This window comes from Pseudonaja textilis, chromosome 3, assembly GCF_049901715.1.
Source record: "Pseudonaja textilis isolate UNSWEBS1 chromosome 3, rPseTex1.2, whole genome shotgun sequence".
NCBI lineage: Eukaryota > Metazoa > Chordata > Lepidosauria > Squamata > Elapidae > Pseudonaja > Pseudonaja textilis.
In genome coordinates, this window is record NC_141992.1 from 15064612 (window position 1) to 15085094 (window position 20483).

The 20483-nt window shown below is 36.6% G+C and overlaps 1 protein-coding gene across 3 annotated transcripts in view; it reads left to right on the plus strand.

Moving 5' to 3' along the window:
- The window catches only part of LOC113434333 (serine/threonine-protein phosphatase 4 regulatory subunit 1-like), a 42101-nt gene extending 22943 nt beyond the window's left edge, over positions 1-19158 (plus strand). For 2 of the 3 annotated variants that reach the window (XM_087928958.1, XM_026697446.2), the window contains 10 exons: positions 602-1041; positions 4121-4338; positions 5014-5103; positions 5871-6056; positions 7571-7732; positions 8923-9023; positions 11155-11275; positions 11515-11649; positions 13774-13915; positions 15708-19158. In XM_087928958.1, coding sequence (XP_087785084.1) covers positions 602-1041; positions 4121-4338; positions 5014-5103; positions 5871-6056; positions 7571-7732; positions 8923-9023; positions 11155-11275; positions 11515-11649; positions 13774-13915; positions 15708-15862 — 1750 coding nt within the window. In that variant the 3' untranslated portion in view covers positions 15863-19158. The remainder of the gene's footprint in view (positions 1-601; positions 1042-4120; positions 4339-5013; positions 5104-5870; positions 6057-7570; positions 7733-8922; positions 9024-11154; positions 11276-11514; positions 11650-13773; positions 13916-15707) is intronic. The other variant, XM_087928959.1, reaches the window with a different exon arrangement.
- Positions 19159-20483: the final 1325 nt, after the last annotated feature.

A 20483-nucleotide genomic window follows, 5' to 3' on the forward strand; every position in this document is an offset into this window, starting at 1 on the left:
ACTTTAAAAGCACAACTATAATGACGTGGGAAAATACCCGAACAAAGCTGAATACCATACATATATATATCTCCAATTGTTTCATCTCTTTATGAGATAGAAAACATGGCAGAAATAAATTACACATATCAGATTAGAGATAAAGTAGTGATAAGTCTAAGACACATTTTTACAGCAAGATAGTTTCAAACAACTTACTTCATTGCGAAATTTGAAAAGAATCATTTCAAAATTTAATCCAGAGGCTATTGGACTTTTGTTTTATCACTTCCTTCTCTTCTGAATGTGGGGGGAAAGCCCCAGTAGTGCAATAAAGCTTTTATTTGATCTTAGAATCTCCTTAATCAGACAGTTTAGAATTCATTGTCAATTTCTTGACCTCGCAGCAAATATGACCTGGAAGGCCAAATAATTAGTAAATAACTTGAAGTTCAACAAGTTAAATTTAAGCTTGTTTAATCTTATGAAGCACCAGCATTTTCAGAAGCAGGATTAATTTTGAGAGAAAAGCCATGATTATTATAATTGAAACTGTACTTAAACCACTACATTTGTTGACTTGATATTTTCACAGTTGTTTTAACAGTATTTCTCTTCTCAGATCAAAGGACTCAATGGAAAATAAATTGGAATCTTTGGCAGTAGAATCTTCTTTTACCCCTGTGGTTTGTTCTGAAATGACACACTTGGATGCACAGAATCAATGTTCAGCCATACACATCAATTTTGGAATAGATCAGACTATATTACCTCAGGGAGATGAGACTTTTTTAACTAATGATATTAGAAACTGTCAAACCAGCGAATATCAGGAAATTAGCTCAAGAATCCAGGCCGGACAGGATGTGTTTAATACTTTCTTATACTGGCGACCTCCTCTTCCTGATATAAGCCAAGATATAGAGCTGCTTCAGGGCAAGAAAGAGATACATGACAGCACCTCAGTATCACAGGCACTTTATAATAACTGCGTTGCCAGCAGTGAAATTAAAAAAGTTCTGCAAAGTTTGCAGGAACACATGGATGACCCCGATGTTCAAGGCAAGTTTTACTAGTAGCTGTCCTGGTGTTATTGTCTTCCTGAAATTTCTGCTATTGTTTGCCATGTTCTTTCCCAGTGCCTTATTACAAAGAAAAAGCATTTTCAGAGCTCCGTATAGTTCCCCTAACCTTCTGAGTCATCATAGACGGAACTGTCAGGGAAGTGTTTAGGCAGGGCTAAATTTTTGTCATCTGTGAAGAACATCTTTCCCAACTCGAGTTTAGCTCTGCCTTCTAGTTGAGAATAGCTCCCCCCCTCCACTTCTTCAACTGGTCTGAAAGAGAAGGTTCTGCATTCCATTCTTTTTTTCAAAAGAGACAATAAAAGTGGGAAACAATAAAGTGAACCCATTTGTGAATCACAACTTAATCTCCTGAAGATTGTAATATTTGCCAATAACACATTTCTGCCTGGCTTGCACTTCCACCATTATTCACCTTGGCAGATAGCTTGTTCCCCAAAGGTCTTACTTGTGGGATCTCAGAGTATTTTGACCATAAGAGAAACCATAGATTAAAGTCATTTAAAATATAGAAATAACATCAAAGAGGCTTTTTATGCTTGTTATAATAAAGTGTCATAACTCAGGTCCCTCTAGTGGACTTATACTTGTATGCACATTTCTTATATTTCCATGCCCTGGTACAACCTAACTGGGAGATATGCAGAGATTGGGAAGAAGAGGAGTACACTTCATAGGTGATACTTGCATGTGCAAACTGGGACTCTTCCAACAGAGATGTGTACAGCTTGTCCTTTTATCATTTATTAGCGTCCATCACACATTCTTTTCTATGTCATCTCAGCCTTTCATTGATATATTAGTTTGCTGAATCAAATATGACACTACATGGCAACAAACAGTTAATTTTGTTACCTCCAAGTGCTGTTCTCTGATTCTTGTCTGAGCTTGGTAAATTATTGATTTAAATTATTGATTTACCAAGCTGTGTCAATTACTGTGACTTCTTATTCCTACTAATTGATGCCCAGACTTGGTGTGGTGGGTTCCTTTATTTTTACCATCTTCTGAATGTCCATATTTTTTTCCCTTGGGTTTATAATTCTGTTCATGTGGTTACCCCAATATTTTATTTTCGCAGAAGACATCAAAAAAATAAGCAAAACCCATTCAGCACGAGCTTCCAAACTGTATTCGTTTCCATGGAAGAATAGGGCTTGTATTCCAACTGTGTATGGATTCAACTGTTAACTGAACTGGCAGATGCTCTCATATTTAGCACCGTGGTCTGGAAAGAAGATAGTGAGAATCTGGCAGATGGCAAAGAATGGTTGAAAAGAGTCCTGGTCATCTCTACAGCCATGATAAAGTAGACCTGTATACTCCTATGTTAGGCAGCTCAAGGATAGTTTGGCTAAATTTGCCAAATAATGGAGTTGATTGCTTGTACCATCTACACAGTGGTGTAAATTGAGGCAGCACTTGACCAGGCTAAATTTTACAAGTATTTTTTATAATGGTCATAAAGCAAATCACTGCAGTTGTTAAACAAATAGCGTGTAGTTAACCAATCCATTCATTTGAATGTGTATTTTTTCTGAAAACTGGCAAGAAGCATCCCAAATGACGGTCAGAAGACTATGAGATGTTGCATCCAGTCATAAATGTGAGCCAGTTGTCAAATGCTTAAATACAGTCATGTGATTGTGGCGCAGGAGATGGCAGTTGTCACTTCAAGGCCTGGTCATAAGTACCAGTTTGCAAATCTGTTGTAACTTGGAATAGTTGTTAAATAATTGGTCATAGGACAAGGACTACATATAGTCTCATTCTTCCCAGACATAACCAGTCACTCTATCATACTAATTCCTTACCAATTTCCCAGTCTTCAGACACACTTACCTATTTAACACATTTATATGACTGTTTATCTGTCATATTCACTCAAAATAAAGATGGGAGCAAAAGCAAAGCCATAGTCTGCTAAACTGCTGGTCCATGACCTTGAAACCAGGCCACAGGAAAAATGGGCAAGCGCACGAGTGTGAAGATCCACTCATGCAAATGGAGGTACTCATATAAATGGAGCTTCATGGGTGAACACAAGTGCCCTCACATGAGTGGAGCTTTGCGTGCGAGCACAGTAGAGGACGCGCATGTGAAGCTCACAAATGGAGCTGTGCGTGTGCAACTGTCACCTCCCCCAGGCCAGGCTGCCAAGCTAGAAAGGTTGGGGGCCACTGCACTAAAGAAAAAACTAGTTAAGGCCCTGGAAAAAAAAATCAGAAGCCTAATGAGCATATCCCACAACCAATTTGGAGTTCCATTAATGCTCTAACTCCAGAACTTGGAATAATAGCCAAGTCTTCATGACTTTCAGAAGGGTAACAGGATTGGAACTGTCATCTTTGAAGGGCTGATCCACATGACGGAGAAGTCATACTACCTAAGACCCACCAGTGCCACACATTGATTGATGGGACCCATAGCATCCCCATTCTGCCTGATCTTATTGGATGGAAAGAAACTTTTTTTGATCTGTTGCCCAAGTGTAGTTTTTATATATTATGATTCATACTGGGGACATGTGTTTTCATGAAGTGAGCATCAATGCCACTTGTTTTCCACTCAATTATAATAGCTCCAGACTTCAACACAATTGCTTTTAGCATAAATCATTTCATGAAGCAAAACAAAATCAAATGATCAACTTGTGATTTCCAAATAACTATTTTTAAGTGCCAATCTTAGGTTTTTTTTTTATTCAGCAGGCAGTCTCACTATTTAATATTTTTATGGCTACTAAGAGTGCTCAGAATGTCATTCTTATGTCTGTCTTTGTAGATCTCTGATTTTAAGACACTTTCAGCTTACGTGTAGAACCTCCATCATATGTTTGTATGTTATTTCCAAGGTCATCCTGTCTTTATAAACATTTCTAGATCTGAACATTCCCTATAGCTATAAATAAACCTACCTTCACTGATTTAAGAACCAGTGTATAAAATATTTTCATTCATTATTCATAGTTTTATTGAAAGTATATATATTTTTAATATTTTGGAAAATGGGGTACAGTATTTGAAAACTTAATGGGATTTATTCCATTCAATCAGCTCAGGTTCAAGTACTGTCTGCTGCCCTCAGAGCTGCCCATCTTGATTCTGTCAATGGCTGTGACAGCAAGCAGAATGTGGAAGTTAATGATACCTATCCAGAAGACACTCCAAATTTGGTCTGTACTTCCAGAACAGCAGATGTAAATATCTTATCTTCATTGCCAAGTCTGGCTGATGTGATTGAGCTACCTGATCCAACTATAATAAAAAATGCGGTAAATATGTGTTGTGGAAAGGACAGGTGATGGTCAACTATTCATCGATCATTTTATGAGTTGACACTAAGCTCTGTTCCTGCAGTCCTTCAGAAGAGTCCCCTTCAGTGCATAAAGGAAGGCTGAAACCAGTAGGCATCTGTTTCACTTCACTTAACAACATAGAAGATAGTTTAACGAGCACAACTCAGAGTGTCACGATTGCAGGTTTCTTACCTAACTACTGTTTTTGCTCTATGACTGAGGTCCTGATTTCAAATTGTTTTATTTTTAATTGCTGAACCTTGGAAGTTCTCCCAATAAATACTTAGATTGGCAAAGACCTACATAAAGGAAGCTTGATAACCTGCAGATAGGGCACTCGGAGACCTTCAGTGAATTATTAGAAAAATATTAAAAATGGCATCTCAATGCTGACATGGGAAAAAGAATAAATATTAAGCTTGAAATTTTTTGCTTTTTGTGCCAAGCCAAATGAAACAAATTGTTTATTGGTTTTTTCTATTCTTGGCCCAATGTTCTGCTTAAGTGGAATGTAGAACCAATATAAATCAGTGATAGTTTGTGATTTTTTTTATCACAGTAATTCAATTCGTAGAAATAGATTTTTTGTTACATTTCAGTTGTAATGCATTTTAATGATGTTGTATATTTTATTATTATGCACTTTTACAGAAGTCAGAAGAACAACACAATGATGTCAACAAAGCTTTAGAGGCACAAGAGAATGATCCACGTCTTGAAGAAGACAAATCAAAATTGCAGGTTTCCAATTTTTCTGATATTCCTGGTCATAATTGAGAGTTTTTTTTAAAAAAACTGTTCTTAAACCAACTCTTGTACTTCAGTGCTAACTGATTACTATGTCTAGAGATTTAAGCTTGAGAAAACATTATTTTCAAACCTGGCCGTATGGGTTATTTTGAATACTTGTCTCCTTTTATTACAAAAAACGTAATACTTAATCTAGATTTACCCAGATTGAATATTTCACGCATCCTATTTGGAACTTTCTTCAACCTTGGATTTTATTGTAAAAAAATAAACAAAGTTTGGCTTGAACAGTATTTATTACTTGTGAAATACACTGATTTCTTGTACTAGTTTAAGGATATAGTAACTATGTTGTATAACTAATGTTAAAATATAAACCAAACACTGAGATAGCAAAAGCTGATCTACTGCCATCTATGTTGTAAAGATGTATACTTTTATTATACTATATACACAAAATGTGTCTATTTCTGGTTCGTAACTTATTTCCAGTTCCTTTTATTTAGTTCATTGGCCTTGCAGACTGGTGTGACATTTAGCATATGTGACTTAGTGTAGAAGAAGCTGATTATTCCCTGTTGCAGAACTGATTGTGTTTTTGGCCCATTGTGTACTTCTTTACTGGCATTATGTGGTTGCCATCTGGAGGAAGAGATAGAATGTTATACTAAAAGCACGGGTGTCTTTTAGTAGTGGTATAGCCTTACTCTTGTTTAATTTATTGCAATCAATAATTTACTATTCTTTTTAATCTTCAGGACATTATACCTCAGCCTTTGTTGGAGCAGTATTTATCTATGACAGACCCTGCTCGAGCACAGACAGTTGATACTGAAATTGCGAAACATTGTGCATACAGTCTACCTGGTGTGGCCTTAACACTTGGCAGGCAAAACTGGCATTGTTTGAAGGACACCTATGAAACTTTAGCATCTGACGTACAGGTAAAATACAAAGCAGTCGGTATTGCTTTGCGTTATTTAAACTATGCATATAAATGTGTGAGAAGCACGCAGTATTTATTATTAATCTGTGTTGGTTTGTTTAAGGTAGTCCCTTTCTAAGTAACTTCCCTAAGTAAACTGTAGGAAGATAGATATTTCAAAAAATTGATGCCTTGTTTGTATGTTTTTTGTTGGGTTTGTATTAGCTTTGATGGTAGCATGGCTGCTTCAGAATGCCAGCTCTGTGAGAATAGACTGCTGGGGTAGATGGATCCAGTACAACTCTGCTCAGGTTCTAATTGCACCAAATATTGTGTATAAATGGCTTACTTTTATCATTGGTCTGTGCTAGAGCTACAGTAAATCAGGCTAATAAGGGTAAATAAGGTATGTCTAGTTCACTTGGAATGTTAGTTTATGTAGTAAAAAATTAACCAAGCCTATATTTTTCCAGGTTTCCTGGAAATAGTTAATTGTGGAGTCCTCAGTGCTGTCTGAACTTGGTAGTTTTTTTTGCGGATGTTTCATTCCCCAATTAGGTAACATCATCAATACTTGACATTGACATTGATGTCATTACACAGATGGGTAATGAAATATCTATAAAAGAATGATAATAACCAACCTAGGTGAAACCAAGGACTCCAGAGTTCAGCCTTAAGCTACACACATTCTTTTCTAAATAGTTAATTTTTGGACCAAAACTTCTATGAAGAAAATATAATAAGAAAAAGTAACATCTGCCCAGGAAAAAAACAGACTGAATAACATAACATTCAGGGGAGGGGATGAAGGTTCCATATTATGGCAGGAATGGTCTTAATTATTTGCTTTCCAGTAAATTAGCATTTTTTGACTCATCATGCCCCATCATGAATAGCCATTGTGTGAAAGTGTCCATGTTAGGTTTTGAAATTCCCACTCCACCCCCACCCCCAATGGCACCTATCCCATCAGAAATACTAATACTGATTTTATTATATTTTTATTATTATATTAATTTATTTGATTTTTAAAATCAGTTTTATGGTTTTAAATGTGGTTTTTATATTTTGTAAGCTGCCTTGAGTTGCCATGAGTGAATAGGTGGCAATATAGATTTGATAGACAGGTAGGTAGGTAGGTAGGTAGGTAGGTAGATACTGAACAGTTACAGCTAACAAATATATCAGTTTCCTTGTCTGGCAGGCAAAGTATATATTTTAGAACTTTGCTGTTTTTTAAATAATCAGTATGAACTAAAATAATAATTTTGCAACCATTTCATTTAGATATCAGGATTTCAGTACTTTCAGTGGAAAAGGTTATCCTTTTACTAATCTGAAATTGTCCACTATTCAGCGCCATTGAATTATCTTTGGTTCTAGTATTGAGAGAAAAGATTTATTGGCAATTTGGTAGCACTATAAATTTGCATACATTGGGTTTTCCTTGTTTAAATATTCTTTTCATCTTATTGTACTTACTCAACTGTGTTCTGTACTGTTCTGTCCATTTGTGTGAACTATTTTCAGTGGAAAGTCCGTCGCACGCTTGCTTTTTCCATTCACGAGTTGGCTGTAATTCTGGGAGATCAGCTAACAGCAGCCGATTTAGTGCCTATTTTCAATGGTTTCTTAAAAGATCTGGATGAAGTACGCATTGGCATCCTCAAACATCTTTATGATTTCTTAAAGGTAGGGATAGTTCGCATTTGTTTGTTTTTACCTACTTGAGAAAAAGACCCAGATTTAGAGACAGCTTCACTGCAGTCATTCATACTCTGGCAATTTCCTGGTTGGATTATTGCAGTTGCTGAGCATGGTCTGCTTTGGAAATGGTCTGGAGACCTCACTTCACTGGGATTGGCTGATACAAACGTATATACAGGCAGTCCTTGGCTTACAACAGGAATTGGGATCAGAAAAGCCATTGCTAAGGGACACAGTCATAAAGCATGATGTGATGCGACTGCATCACTTAGTGGATGGCAGTTCGAGTAACCTCCCTGCCCTTGATACTTTAACCGAATAACAGAGTTGGAAGGGACCTTGGAGGTCATTAAATTAGAGCCGTGGTGACTCAGTGGTTAGAATGGACTACTGCAGGGCTAACAACTGCTCACTCTAAGAGCTCAATCCTGACTGGCTCAAGGTTGACCCTGCCTTCCATCCTTCCGAGTTTGGTAAAATGAGGGCCCAGGTTTTGGGGGGCAGTATGTTGACTCTGTAAATCACATAAAAGCACTGTGAAGCAGTACATAAGTCTAAGTGCTATTGTTATAGCGTAGATCCTTCAACAAGGATCCTTCAGATTCCAGTTTTCTGTTGGCTTTCCTATTGACAGCTTATGCAAAGCCAACAGGGTGTGCAAAAATCATGATTATGTGACTGTAGGGGCTCATTAAATAATAGTTGTTCAGCTCAAGCATAACTTTGAATGGTCACTGAATGAACGGTTGTAACCCAAAGGATATCTGTAGTATCAGTTCTTTGCTGATTCATTTCCAGACCCATTTTAAAGAGTTGGTTTTGATCTTTAAAGCTCTACATGGCTTAAGACCAGGTTATTTGAAAGAGCACTTTCTCCCACATTTATATTCCTGGATTTTATGCATGTTTAATGATCCCTGTCCCATATAGACAGGTTTTTCAGGAGCCATCCTACCAAGGAAAAAAAATCTGTCACTTTTTTCAGGGCCATTGTAACTTTGAAGGATCACTAAATGAACTGTATTGAGGACTACCTGTACTGCGAATGAAGTATTTCTATGAAATAAGCCTTTCATGTTTCACACATGCTAGATTAACATCAAACGTCGTGTGTGTCTTTAGACAAAAGAAAAAATCAATTGTCAGACATACAGTTTTTATCGTTTTGTTTTTAGTTGCTTCATGCTGAAAAAAGACGTGAATACCTTTATCAGCTTCAAGAATTTGTGGTAACTGACAATAGCAGAAATTGGCGATTTCGTTATGAACTTGCGGAGTAAGTTAAGATTTTTTTGATTTTTGATTTTTTGATGGGCGTGTCATTTACCTCGAAGCATAGAAAACACAATTAAAACAGTATCCCAGAGAAAGCAAATTACTTGGGCCTTTTTCAGTGTTCAGGCTTGAGTTTAGGATTGAAATGGCATTGGTCCCTCTTTGTAAGGGCCTGGGTGGAGATCTAATATCTCTCCTGATCTTACTAAATCCCTCAGCAGCCTTTGATATCATCAGCCAGGGAATCTTGGACAATCTGTGAGAAATGGAGATTGGAGGTATTAATTTCAGCAGTTTTGCTCCTTCCTGAGTGAATTATTCCAGTCAGTTGGCATGGTGGGTAGAGGGAGAAAAGAGAAGAAAAATTGGCCTTGCTGCTGCTCTGATTTTTCTCTCCCAAAAAACATTTAATGTCTACATGAAGCTGCTGGATAGGTCATCCAACAGTTTGGGGAATAGAATCATCAATATACGCTGATGATACTCAATCAGAGATCACTACCCCCGGCTCAGCTGAAGATGCTGAGGAGATCTTGTCCCAGTGCCTAGAGAATCTTAGGGCCTGGATGGAAGAAAACAGGCTTCAGCTGAACCCAAGCGAGATGAAGTTGCTGTTTGTTCCCCGTGGCCCTGAGTTAGCTCCAGTGGTGTCTCTCAGGGGAGTAGCCCTGTCCCTGTGGGAGCAATTGGGTGACTGGCGGGTCGTCTTGGATAGCTATTGCTGGAGGTAGGTGGAGGCTACGTCCATAAGGCTCTTCGCCCAGTTTGGGCTCCCTTGCCAGTTCACCTCTGCCTTGAGTAGGAGGACGTTGCTACATTGACATATGCTGTCCTCAGTACTTGCCTGGACTACTGCAATGCGCTTGACATTGCGCTGCCCTTGGAGGCCTCACAGAAACTGCAATTGCTCTAGAATGCAATGGCCTGCATGTTAGCATGTGCTCAGCATTAGGATTATAGTATACTAATATTCAGGCCATCGGCAGTTATCCAGATGCAATTAAAGGTGCTGGTTTAACTACAGGACCATCCTACCAACTAAATTTAATCCTCTCAGAGTGCATTTTTCAGAAGATATTGCTGGTAATGTCACATTTCTTGTCCAGTATGGGGTGATGTGTGGGGCCTGGATGTGTTCTGTTCTCATGGTAGCCCAAGACTTCTTGAATAGCCTCCATTGATAAGTCAACACTGAATTATTAATTGCCAAATGTCACACGATAATAATAAATAAATTATTAATAAAGACTAATAAATTACAACTAGAGCAACAAATTTTATTTTATCTCTCTTTTTTTTGGCAAAATTCAAAGAAACAAAAAAATTCCATTGAATTCCGTTGTGTGAAGCTAAACAAATATAAGTTTTGTAACTGAAACAAGTATCTTCCTTCCATTTGGTGCTACTGTTGCATAATTCGGTTAATTTTGTATTGACTGCAAATGAATATTACTACAGGTATTTTGATGGCGTAACATATTGTAACATCGCTGACATCTAGTGGCCAAACCTTGTAACATTTTCTTTTATGTCAGTGTTGCCCTATTGCATTAGTTTCTCAAATTACTGTAGTCAATTACTTGGTAAATGTATTTATTAGTAGGTGCCCATATGGCACAAGCATGGCCATATATTTCTTGCAATAACAATAAATATATGTAGCTCAGTGTTGTTAAGAGTTGTTCAAGCTTGATTTTGAGTTACAGGTATTTCATCAGTGAAAACCACAACATTTAAATATATATATAACCAGCAGTAAGGAGAATATAATTCAAGAACCTAAAGAATCTTAAAATTGTTCATTCATTCATTCAACCACCCACCCACCTTTCCATCCATTAAAATATATATGCATGCATGCATACATGCATGCATGCATGCATGCATGCATACATATATCACACATACACACACAAACAAACACACACACACGCACTGCCCATCTCGCTGTTAAGGCAACTCTGGGCAGCTTACAGATCATAATTGATTCTTCAAGCAGAAAGTATGGTAGAAGCCATTGCAAAATGCTGAGTTCCTAATGATATTCCTTAATAGTGTTATTTTCCAGGCTTATCTGTATTTTCAACTAAAAGCTAGATCATATATAATTAATTCTTTTTTTTTTCTTTTAGGCAGCTCATTTTGATACTTGAACTTTATAATCCCAATGATGTGTTCGACCACTTAAGACATATTGCACTAACACTCTGTTCAGATAAAGTTTCTGAAGTCAGGTGGATCTCCTTCAAATTGGTAAAGCACCAGCCTTTATCTCCTTTTGTTCTACATGATATAGCCATTTGGCTTAACAAGTCTACTTTTAAATGCTAGAAACTTATTTCAGCATTCCCCCCCCTCAAAGTTCATAATAATTATATTTATTTAGAGAGATTCACAGGAAACAAATGTGTAATGAGTGATACTTGCTGTGGGAATTGTATTTTATTACACTGCTGTCACTGCTCCTTCTTGATTCTTTGGTATTTTTGCAGGCTGTAGCAATACTACAGAAGTTCTATGCATACAATGCAACTTCTCTGGGATTAAATTTCATTAATGAGTTGATTATGAAATTTCGCCACTGTTCCAAGTGGGTTGGTCGACAAGCATTTGCTTTCATCTGCCAGGTGAGTCTGCTTCTTGTGGTGTCTGTGATGTGAGCAAAGAACCGAGCTACCTGATATGATTTTGTTATTAAAGCTAATCATATCCTAAGTCCCCTGCATGAGAAATTTGATTTAAAATTTGAGGAGAGAACCCATAACTTTAAAACATGAAAGGTATCTCAAGGAAACTTGTTCTGATTATCTAGGCTCAGGTATATAACCAAGATGAGAGCCTTGAAGGAAACAGTGGCAAACTACTTCTAAAAAACCTTGCCGAGAAAAATACAGGGAATTGCCCAGGTATTTTCTGAGAATTGGACACTGTTGATAGGAAGGGGGGAAAAATCACTTTCATATACTTCTGAGGTTATTTTCAGCGTATGAATATAAACAGGGACATACCTGATAAAGCAAGTGATTTTTTTCCTTCTATAATTCTCTTCTCACTAGCTTATTTGGGGAAGATTAATTTATATCTTAAGGTAGTCCTTAACTTATGATGGGAATTTATGTTGCTAAACATTGTGATCTGAAAGCATGATAATACATGTCTGCATTGCTTACCAATGGCAATCACTCTTTGGCTGTTTATTTTTTTAAAATTAAGTTCTTACATTTCTAGACAAAATTTTTGGAAGGAAATTCATGTGGTATCAAGCGATTTATTCTTTGGCTTTGTAAGGCTAATTTGTCAACTTGTAGCTTAATAACTCCTCATTTCATAACTTCTGTGGGTGTTGTGAATGCTACAGGAGTTGGAACAGCTTCCCATAGCTGCTATTGTATAAATTATGACGCATTGAAGTCAGGTCTGTATTTCATTAAACAAAATGCCACATAACTTTTTAAATAAAACCAAATAGCCTATGTTTACTGTTCCTCAACCTAAGCTCTTTTACATTAATATCATGTGAACTGGATTTGATATAAGGTTGTGTGAATATCAAAACTGTTTGCAGAAAAGATAACACTTCCTTCTGAGTATCAGATGGATCAAAAGCTAACCTATCTCTCATGTGGTATGTGCTATCTTTTATACCTTGCATGATGCTGAACAAAGTTGAGGAAGTCTTCCTTGTTCTATGTTTAATTATTTTTTATGTAATTGTACTATTAAGCATTATAGCTATAATCAATTCCATCCATTTTGTTTGTTCAGTATATTACTGAACGCTCAGTACCACTACTGTCTTGTACCATCTGTCAATGGAATGGACTGTGTTCTGCTTTTTAGGCTATTTTTAGAAGTTTGAGGAAACAAAATATTTGACTTGCAATGTGCACATATTAGAATGCATAGATCAACAAAAGTTCTCTGCAAAGATCAGCAAGAATTTAGCTATTTTGGATGTAACTGCTGAGTAGAGTATCTGTCTGTTTTGCATCTTTAGCACATCTTTTTTAGCATGTTTCAAGAAACAGCCATTGTTCAAATCCCATGTAAAATCCATGTAGTTACCCATGTCTACAGTCTGTCTGACATGCTGAAACTGAATAGATACACAAGGGAGTACATAGCATTTCACAATTGTTATATCTGTGAACATTAGCTTGGTCAGTGATTAAAATATGTATTTATTTTAATTAAAGGCAGTGTCTCATAAGAAAGATCATTAACTTTTAGCTACAGTAATACATTTATTTGCAACTGTAGATTTTAGCAAAGTTCATATAAAATTGCAATAATCCATATCAGTTCACTTGATCCTCTCTAAATACAGATAGTCCTCAAGTTACAAGCAACAATTGAGCCCTAAATTTATGTTGCTAAGGGAGAGAAATTTGTTAAGTGAGTTTTGCCCCATTTTACAACTTTTCTTGCCGTATTTGTTGAGTGAATCACTGCAGTTCTTAAATTAGTAACAATTGTAAAGTGAATCTGGATTCTCCATTCACTTTGCTTGTCAGAAGGTCGCAAAAGGGGATCACGTGGCCCTGGGACACTGCAGCGGTCATAAATGTGAATCAGTTATCATGCATCTAAATGTAAATCACATGACCATGGGGATGCTGCAATGGTCATAAGTGCGAAAAATGGTCATAAGTCACTTTCTTGGGTGCCTGTTATAACTTTGAATGGTCTCTAAGCGAACTGTGGTAAGTTGAGGACTATCTGTAGTGCTTTTTCCTGTTTTATGATTAAAGGCAGTAGTTGAAGAAGAATGCATGCCTGTGGACCAGTTTGTTGAACACCTGTTGCCCAGCCTTCTAAGCCTAGCTTCCGATCCTGTGCCAAATGTACGGGTTTTGCTTGCCAAAGCACTGAGGCAAACATTATTGGAGAAAGGTATGTTTAGTCCTTTTGGAGGCAGTGCTAATATGCACTACTAGGTGGTTCTCTTTAAAATTATGTACTCAGAGCTGAAAGGGACCTTGGAGGTCTTCTAGTCCAACCATTTCAGACAGGTGGCTGTCCAGTCTTTTCTTTAAAAACCTCCAGTGATGAAGCGCCTACAGTTTTTCAATATAGATAATGCAAAACTTAAGAACAAAAGGATTACATGGGTTTCAGATGCCATAGCATTGCTGCCTTGTGTCTCCTTCTACCAGAAATTGATGGTTATGTGAGTTGCTTAGACTCACCTGGCCAAGCTGAGCTCTCTTAATGTCAAACTGGTGGCCTGTAGGCCGCCTGTAGGCCGGATGCATCATGCGCAGGCCACACCCACCCCACCTCCACAAAGGGGGAAACCATTGCAATACGTCACATGACAGCAGTGTGACACCATGCGTTTGACACCCGTGATCTAACTCCAGTATTGTTGATCCTGATTAGCAATTACTTTTTGGAATTTCAAGAGAAGAATGTTTCCAGCTTTGCCTCAAGTTTTTATTTTTTGTTTATGCATTGTGCCTATAGAGTGACTTTGGTGACATGGGCAGTGTAGAAATTTAATAAATAAATAAAAATTAAAGACTCTAAACTCTTCACAATAAGCAAAAGATCCCACACAAAAATAATTTCCCCTATTATAAACGGCCTCCCACAATCCCCTATTATAACCCTGCCTCCCACAATCTCCGCAAAGAGTCAAATTTTAAAAACAAAAAAGTCATCATCAGAAGCCATCATTTTATCTGTGATCTTCCTAATTGCAAGTGTGTATTCTGTCATTGACCTGTTGAATCTGTAAGTGCAGATTTGCTTATTGGTTATCCTGACTGATATATTTAAAGTGGAATGCCTCAGTTGTGGTACAGAATAAAATTGTCAGTGGTAGCAAGGTTGTGGAGTTGTCTCTGTAAATGGCTCAGCTTGCCCCTTTTTTTGCTGCAGCTGCCAAAAAAGCCAACACAGTTTTAGGCTGCATAAACAGAGAATCAAGATCATGTGAAGTGTTAATACTACTTTATAATGCCTTGGTACGGCCACATTTGGAATACTGCATCCAGTTTTGGTCGCCACAATGTAAAAAATATGTCGAGACTCTAGAAAGAGTGCAGAGAAGAGCAGAGAAGAGATTAAGGGGATTGGAGGCTAAAACATAAAAAGAATGGTTGTTGGAACTGGGTACGTCTAGTTTGATAAAAAGACATGATAGCAGTGTTCTAATATCTCAGGGGCTGCCCCAAAGAAGAGGGAATCAAGCTATTCTCCAAAGCACCAGAAGGCAGGACAAGAAGCAATGGTTGGAAACTAATCAAGGAGAGAAGCAACCTAGAACTAAGGAGAAATTTCCTGAGAGTTAGAAAATTAATCAGTAGAACAAATTGCCTCCAGAAGTTGTGAATGCTCTAACACTAGAAGTTTTTAAGAATAGATTGGACAACCATTTGTCGGAAATGGTATATAGGATTTCCTGCCTAAGCAAGGGGTTGGACTAGAAGACCTCCAAGGTTTGCTCGAACTCTGTTATTCTATTCTATTCTACTTACCGGGAATTTGGTAGGCTTTAATAACCTGAACATCTATATGCTTTTCCTTGCTGTAAAGACTTTGAGTAATATTTTCATTTTCTATTCCTTTTGATTGTTCACTTTCATTTTATTGTTCGTTTTATATGAGACCCCACTGAATGTTTAAAAGTAGGTAAATGAATGCTTTGATACTGAATAATATTCTCATATTAATTTGTTAGCATATTTTAGAAGTGTCGGGAATCCTCATCTGGATGCTGTAGAAGAGACTGTGTTGATTCTCCAAGCAGATAGAGATCAAGACGTTTCATTTTTTGCCACCATCAAACCAAAACTCAGTAACATGCATATCACGTTACTTGAAAAACAAAATTAACATTTTTTGTGCATGTAGTCTATGAAATTATTATTCAGCTAACAAGTTCCTGCTATGACTACTAACCAATTTGGTGGAAGAGGACTCTATCAAGGAAATAATTCACAAGAAAAGGCCATGTTCTTAATTCTGTTATTAAAGTGAGAAACATGTTTGTCCTTTTGTGTACATACCACTTTGATAGGGAATACTTGTTTATTAATTTTTTAATATAATTATGTTCTTTCATGAACATGAGGAGTAATGCTTATCTCTATCAAACATCCAGCTATATGTTCATATGGTTATGTGAGCTCATGCATATTTGCAGCTTAAATATCATTCCACAAACTAAGAATATGCCTTTTTAAATACACTGACTCAAGTTACAGTGACAAACCAAGGCAATGCTTGGTTTGACTAAAATTAAGAGCATTGTTGGTGAACTTAAAATATATGAGCCACTTGCTTATTTTGTTCTTAACTGAACCACAGCCATCCCCATTTTATTGTATTACATTATTTAAACCATGAAATTGTGCTGTTTGGTAAAGAGTTAAGAAAACAAATCTGTAACTTGAAAAAAAGATAAAAGTACAGATTAATGTTCTCTTTAAGATGATAGCAGACAGTTTCATGAATGTTAGAGTGTGGGAAATTAAATGAACTATTCACCTCTATCTTTGACTGGTACTGGTATGTCTTCTGATGAAACCTCCTGTTTTGAAACAGCTACATCTGAAGAAATCCTTACATATTTTCTAGAGTATATTTCATAGGAGATGGTTTGATGCTTGGGCTTATAAACTGTTAGATTTCACTGCAGGAATAGGGCTGTCATGTTTTGGGGAGTTTCTCAACATTTGCTGAAGGAAATTAGAATTTTCCCAAGGGAGAAAGAAGCTTGGGATAGGAGTTAGCATAAGTTTGAAATTCCAAGAATTGAATGTCTGGACTGGGGCTATTCTTTTTTTCAAGAGTGACAGAAATTTCAGTATGAAGTATTTTTTATCTAGCGACCTGTATAGTCTTTGGATTTTGCAGATTTCCCCCTAATTATATATTCCATGATCAGCTATTTCTGAAAATCGGGAGACCTTCTGAAACAACTTTCCACTTAGTGTGGAGGATCTCCACTTAGACAAATGTCCTGATCTCTCTATGTACATATGAAGTCATACTGTTTAGACCAACCTTGATCCCTGATCTTCTTGCTGAAGCTATGAATAGAGTAAAAGAATAGGTTTTTTCTTATTGCTTTGGACAAGATAAAAATGGGGAAAAAAATGAATATGGGGGGGAAAGAAAGGGAAAGAGGGGGATCAATGTTTATCTTGATTTTACATTGTTAAAATACAGTCATACATGCAAGAGATTCGGAAAAACAATGAAACTCAGTCTGTGAAGTGTTTCCCAATCTTGGCAACTTTCAGATATGTGGACTCGCTGGCCAGGGAATTCTGGGAGTCGAAGTCCACATATTTAAAAGTTACCAAGGCTGAAAAACACTGGACTGGTGAGAGCTGCTGGACATAACCTTCCCAATTTAAAGATTATACTGTGAGTCCGCTAGCTCTAGATAGATACGAACATTTAAATTATACAAAGAATTTACTATATGTACTGGTGTAAGAACTAACCCCCTGAAAACAACCCCTCTTACAGCATGATTTGTTTGGCAGAACAAAAATATATATGACATAGGTATCTCCTAGGAATCATTCACAGAAATAAATGATCATTGCTTGAGTTAATGGTTTTATTTTTAGTTACGGAACAATATTCTTAAGACATTTTTAAATTGTGTATTGATGTAGAAATGAGGTTATTAATCCCAAAAATCTATAAGAAAGATTTTAATTTTGGGATAAACGTAGTAGAATCACTTTAGAAAATATGTAAAATATGCTTTGTTGCAAGCCTGATTATTTAGCTAATTATCTTAAATGTCCTTGTTACGATAAGTTGTTGTCCTGTGTATTGTCCGTTTGTGTCTTTTTTTAAAAAAATGACAATGATTTAATTTATTAGAATTGTTTAACACATTTTGGACACAATGCTATGAAAGATTGTGTTCCAGGTTGCAAAACAGTTTTTAGATTTTATAATAATCTTATTTACTTTGCAAGTTTCTAAAATGTTTTTTGAACATCTAAAAATATGTCTTTGGTATTTCGGTATAAAAATGTGTAAACTAAATTCTGCAAGCTGATTCTATATTTAAGTGTTTGAGTAAGTTTTAAACAATGCCTCTTCAATGCAAATGATTTTTTAATGTCTGCAGTTACTCTGCAGTGACAGTTCTTTTGTAGTTTCACTATCTTTTTCTAACGCTTGTATCCTACAAATATTTTAATAGTTAAGATTTTTCTAAAAAAAATTCAATTTTTGCTTCTGTAAAAAGTTCATTTTTTTCATCACCATGTTTTTGAATGCATGTAGAAATGTCTGAAAAGAACTGTATATATAGTCTGCTGTTTAGACGGTTGTTTGATGGCCATGTTAATTTTAGATTAGAATTATTTCCTACACTATCCAACTAAATATCAAAAATACGTGTGGAGGTTGTTGCCGTAGTTTTCATGATTTTTTTTTAAATTGGCATTATTTATGCATGAGTAAGTGGCAGAAATTTTTTACTGAAATGACAAATCAAACTTTTCATTAATAATTAACCCCTAGATCTGAGGATTAAAAAAAAATATAAACAATTTTCGTTAAAAATTTTGTAGAAAGTTTTTAAACTCTATAGTTGCATGCAGTAGAGGAATGAAAAATTCTGGACACTTCAACTTGCTTTGGTTCCCCATTTATTTTTACATTCAGTTTATTAGCTTTGGGTTTAAGTAATAAAGAACTGCACCAACACCATTCATTTCACAATTGCCGTTAGACCCACTTATAAATCAACACTGGGATCTGTACAGTACGGTAGTCTTAAAAACGGTTTACCTGTAATAAAAACTGATGTGATGATACCTTACAGGTTACTCTAGGTGAAAAAACACTAATGGACATTCGAGGATAGTCACATGTTCTTTTCAAATAGCATAAAAGTAATTAAACCCCACAGTGAGTTAGAGCTGATACATAGTCACCTCTTCTTACAGAAGCTGCATGGATTTCATTTTGAAATCAAACCTGGTGTTATCTGTTGCAACATAGTTACAACTTTTTAGTTGCAATTCTGCTGTAGTAGTTAAACCTGTAAAGAATGGTGGTTAGAATCCAAATAGTTGGATAGTGCCACTGATTTTGTAAGAATCTATGTAACTTTCTATTCTTATTTATATCAATAAATTCCACCGTTTTATCAATTTCTGTTTATTGAATGTACTCTTATTTCTGCATATTCTTTTCAAACATCATTTAGCATGCAAACTGCACAGCATTAATCAGCATTTCATATTATTTATATCCCACATTTATTACTTTTTTAAAATAAACGGCTCAATATGGCAAACATCTAATACAGGTAGTTTAGTTTGTTTATTGTTATTGCACCTTGTACAACGGAATTAAATACCATCTTCAGTGTACATTTTGACTATGAAAATAAACACACACATCCTTCACATTCTATACATTGAATTGAAAATCCTTCAAGTCTTTTAAGTCTTCAACTTATGCCCAAAATTTCAGTTGCTAATTAAGAAATTTGTTAAGTGAGTTTTGTCCTATTTTATGACTTTTTCTCATCACATTTATTAAGTGAATCACTGCAGTATTTAACTAAGTAGCCTGGTTGTTAAGTGAATCTGGCTTCCCCACTGACTTTGCTTGCCAGAAGGTCGCAAAAAGGGATCACATGACTCGGACACTGCAACTGTTGTAAACGTGAGACAGTTCTCAAGCATCCAAATGCAGATCACGTGACCATGAGGATGCTGCAATGGTCACAAGTGCGAAAAACGGTCATAAGTCACTTCTTTCAGTGCTGGCGTAACTTCAGTCACTAAATGAACTGTTGAAGGTCAAGGACTGCCTGTACTCCTGCCTCCTATTTTCCCCAAAGCAACAACCCTGTCAGTTGAGTTTGGCTGGTGAGGGGCTGACGCAGAGTCACCCAGCTGGCTTTCACAGCTAAGATGAGACTAGAACTCATTTCTAGCATGGTATCTTAACCGCTAGACCAAACTGGCTAATTACTATAGGATATATGATGATGATGATAGAGCCTCTGTGGTGCAGTGGTTAGAGTGCAGTACTGCAACCTACTTCTGCAGCCAGCTGCCTACAGTTTGGCAGTTCAAATCCCATCAGGCTCCAGGTTGACTCAGCCTTCCATCCTTCCAAGGTGGGTAAAATGAGGACCCAGATTGTTGGGCAATATGCTGACTCTGTAAACCGCTTAGAAAGGGCTGTAAAGCACTATAAAGCAATATGTAAGTCTAAGTGCTATTGCTATACCGCGTTAGGGAGGAAAGCTGACTTGAGCTTGATTCTTTGAGGACCCTTTATCAGCTTATTGGGGTTTTAAATCATGTATTTCTTTTACCAATGCTTGCTGTAAGAAGTTTGATCGCTCAGGTGGAAACTTTCCAGGTGTGTGTCCTAGCTACATCATGACATCACATTGGCTACGTTCTAGTGACTTGCCTGACAGGCTTTGTTCTTCAGTCATGACATCGTTGGTTCAGGT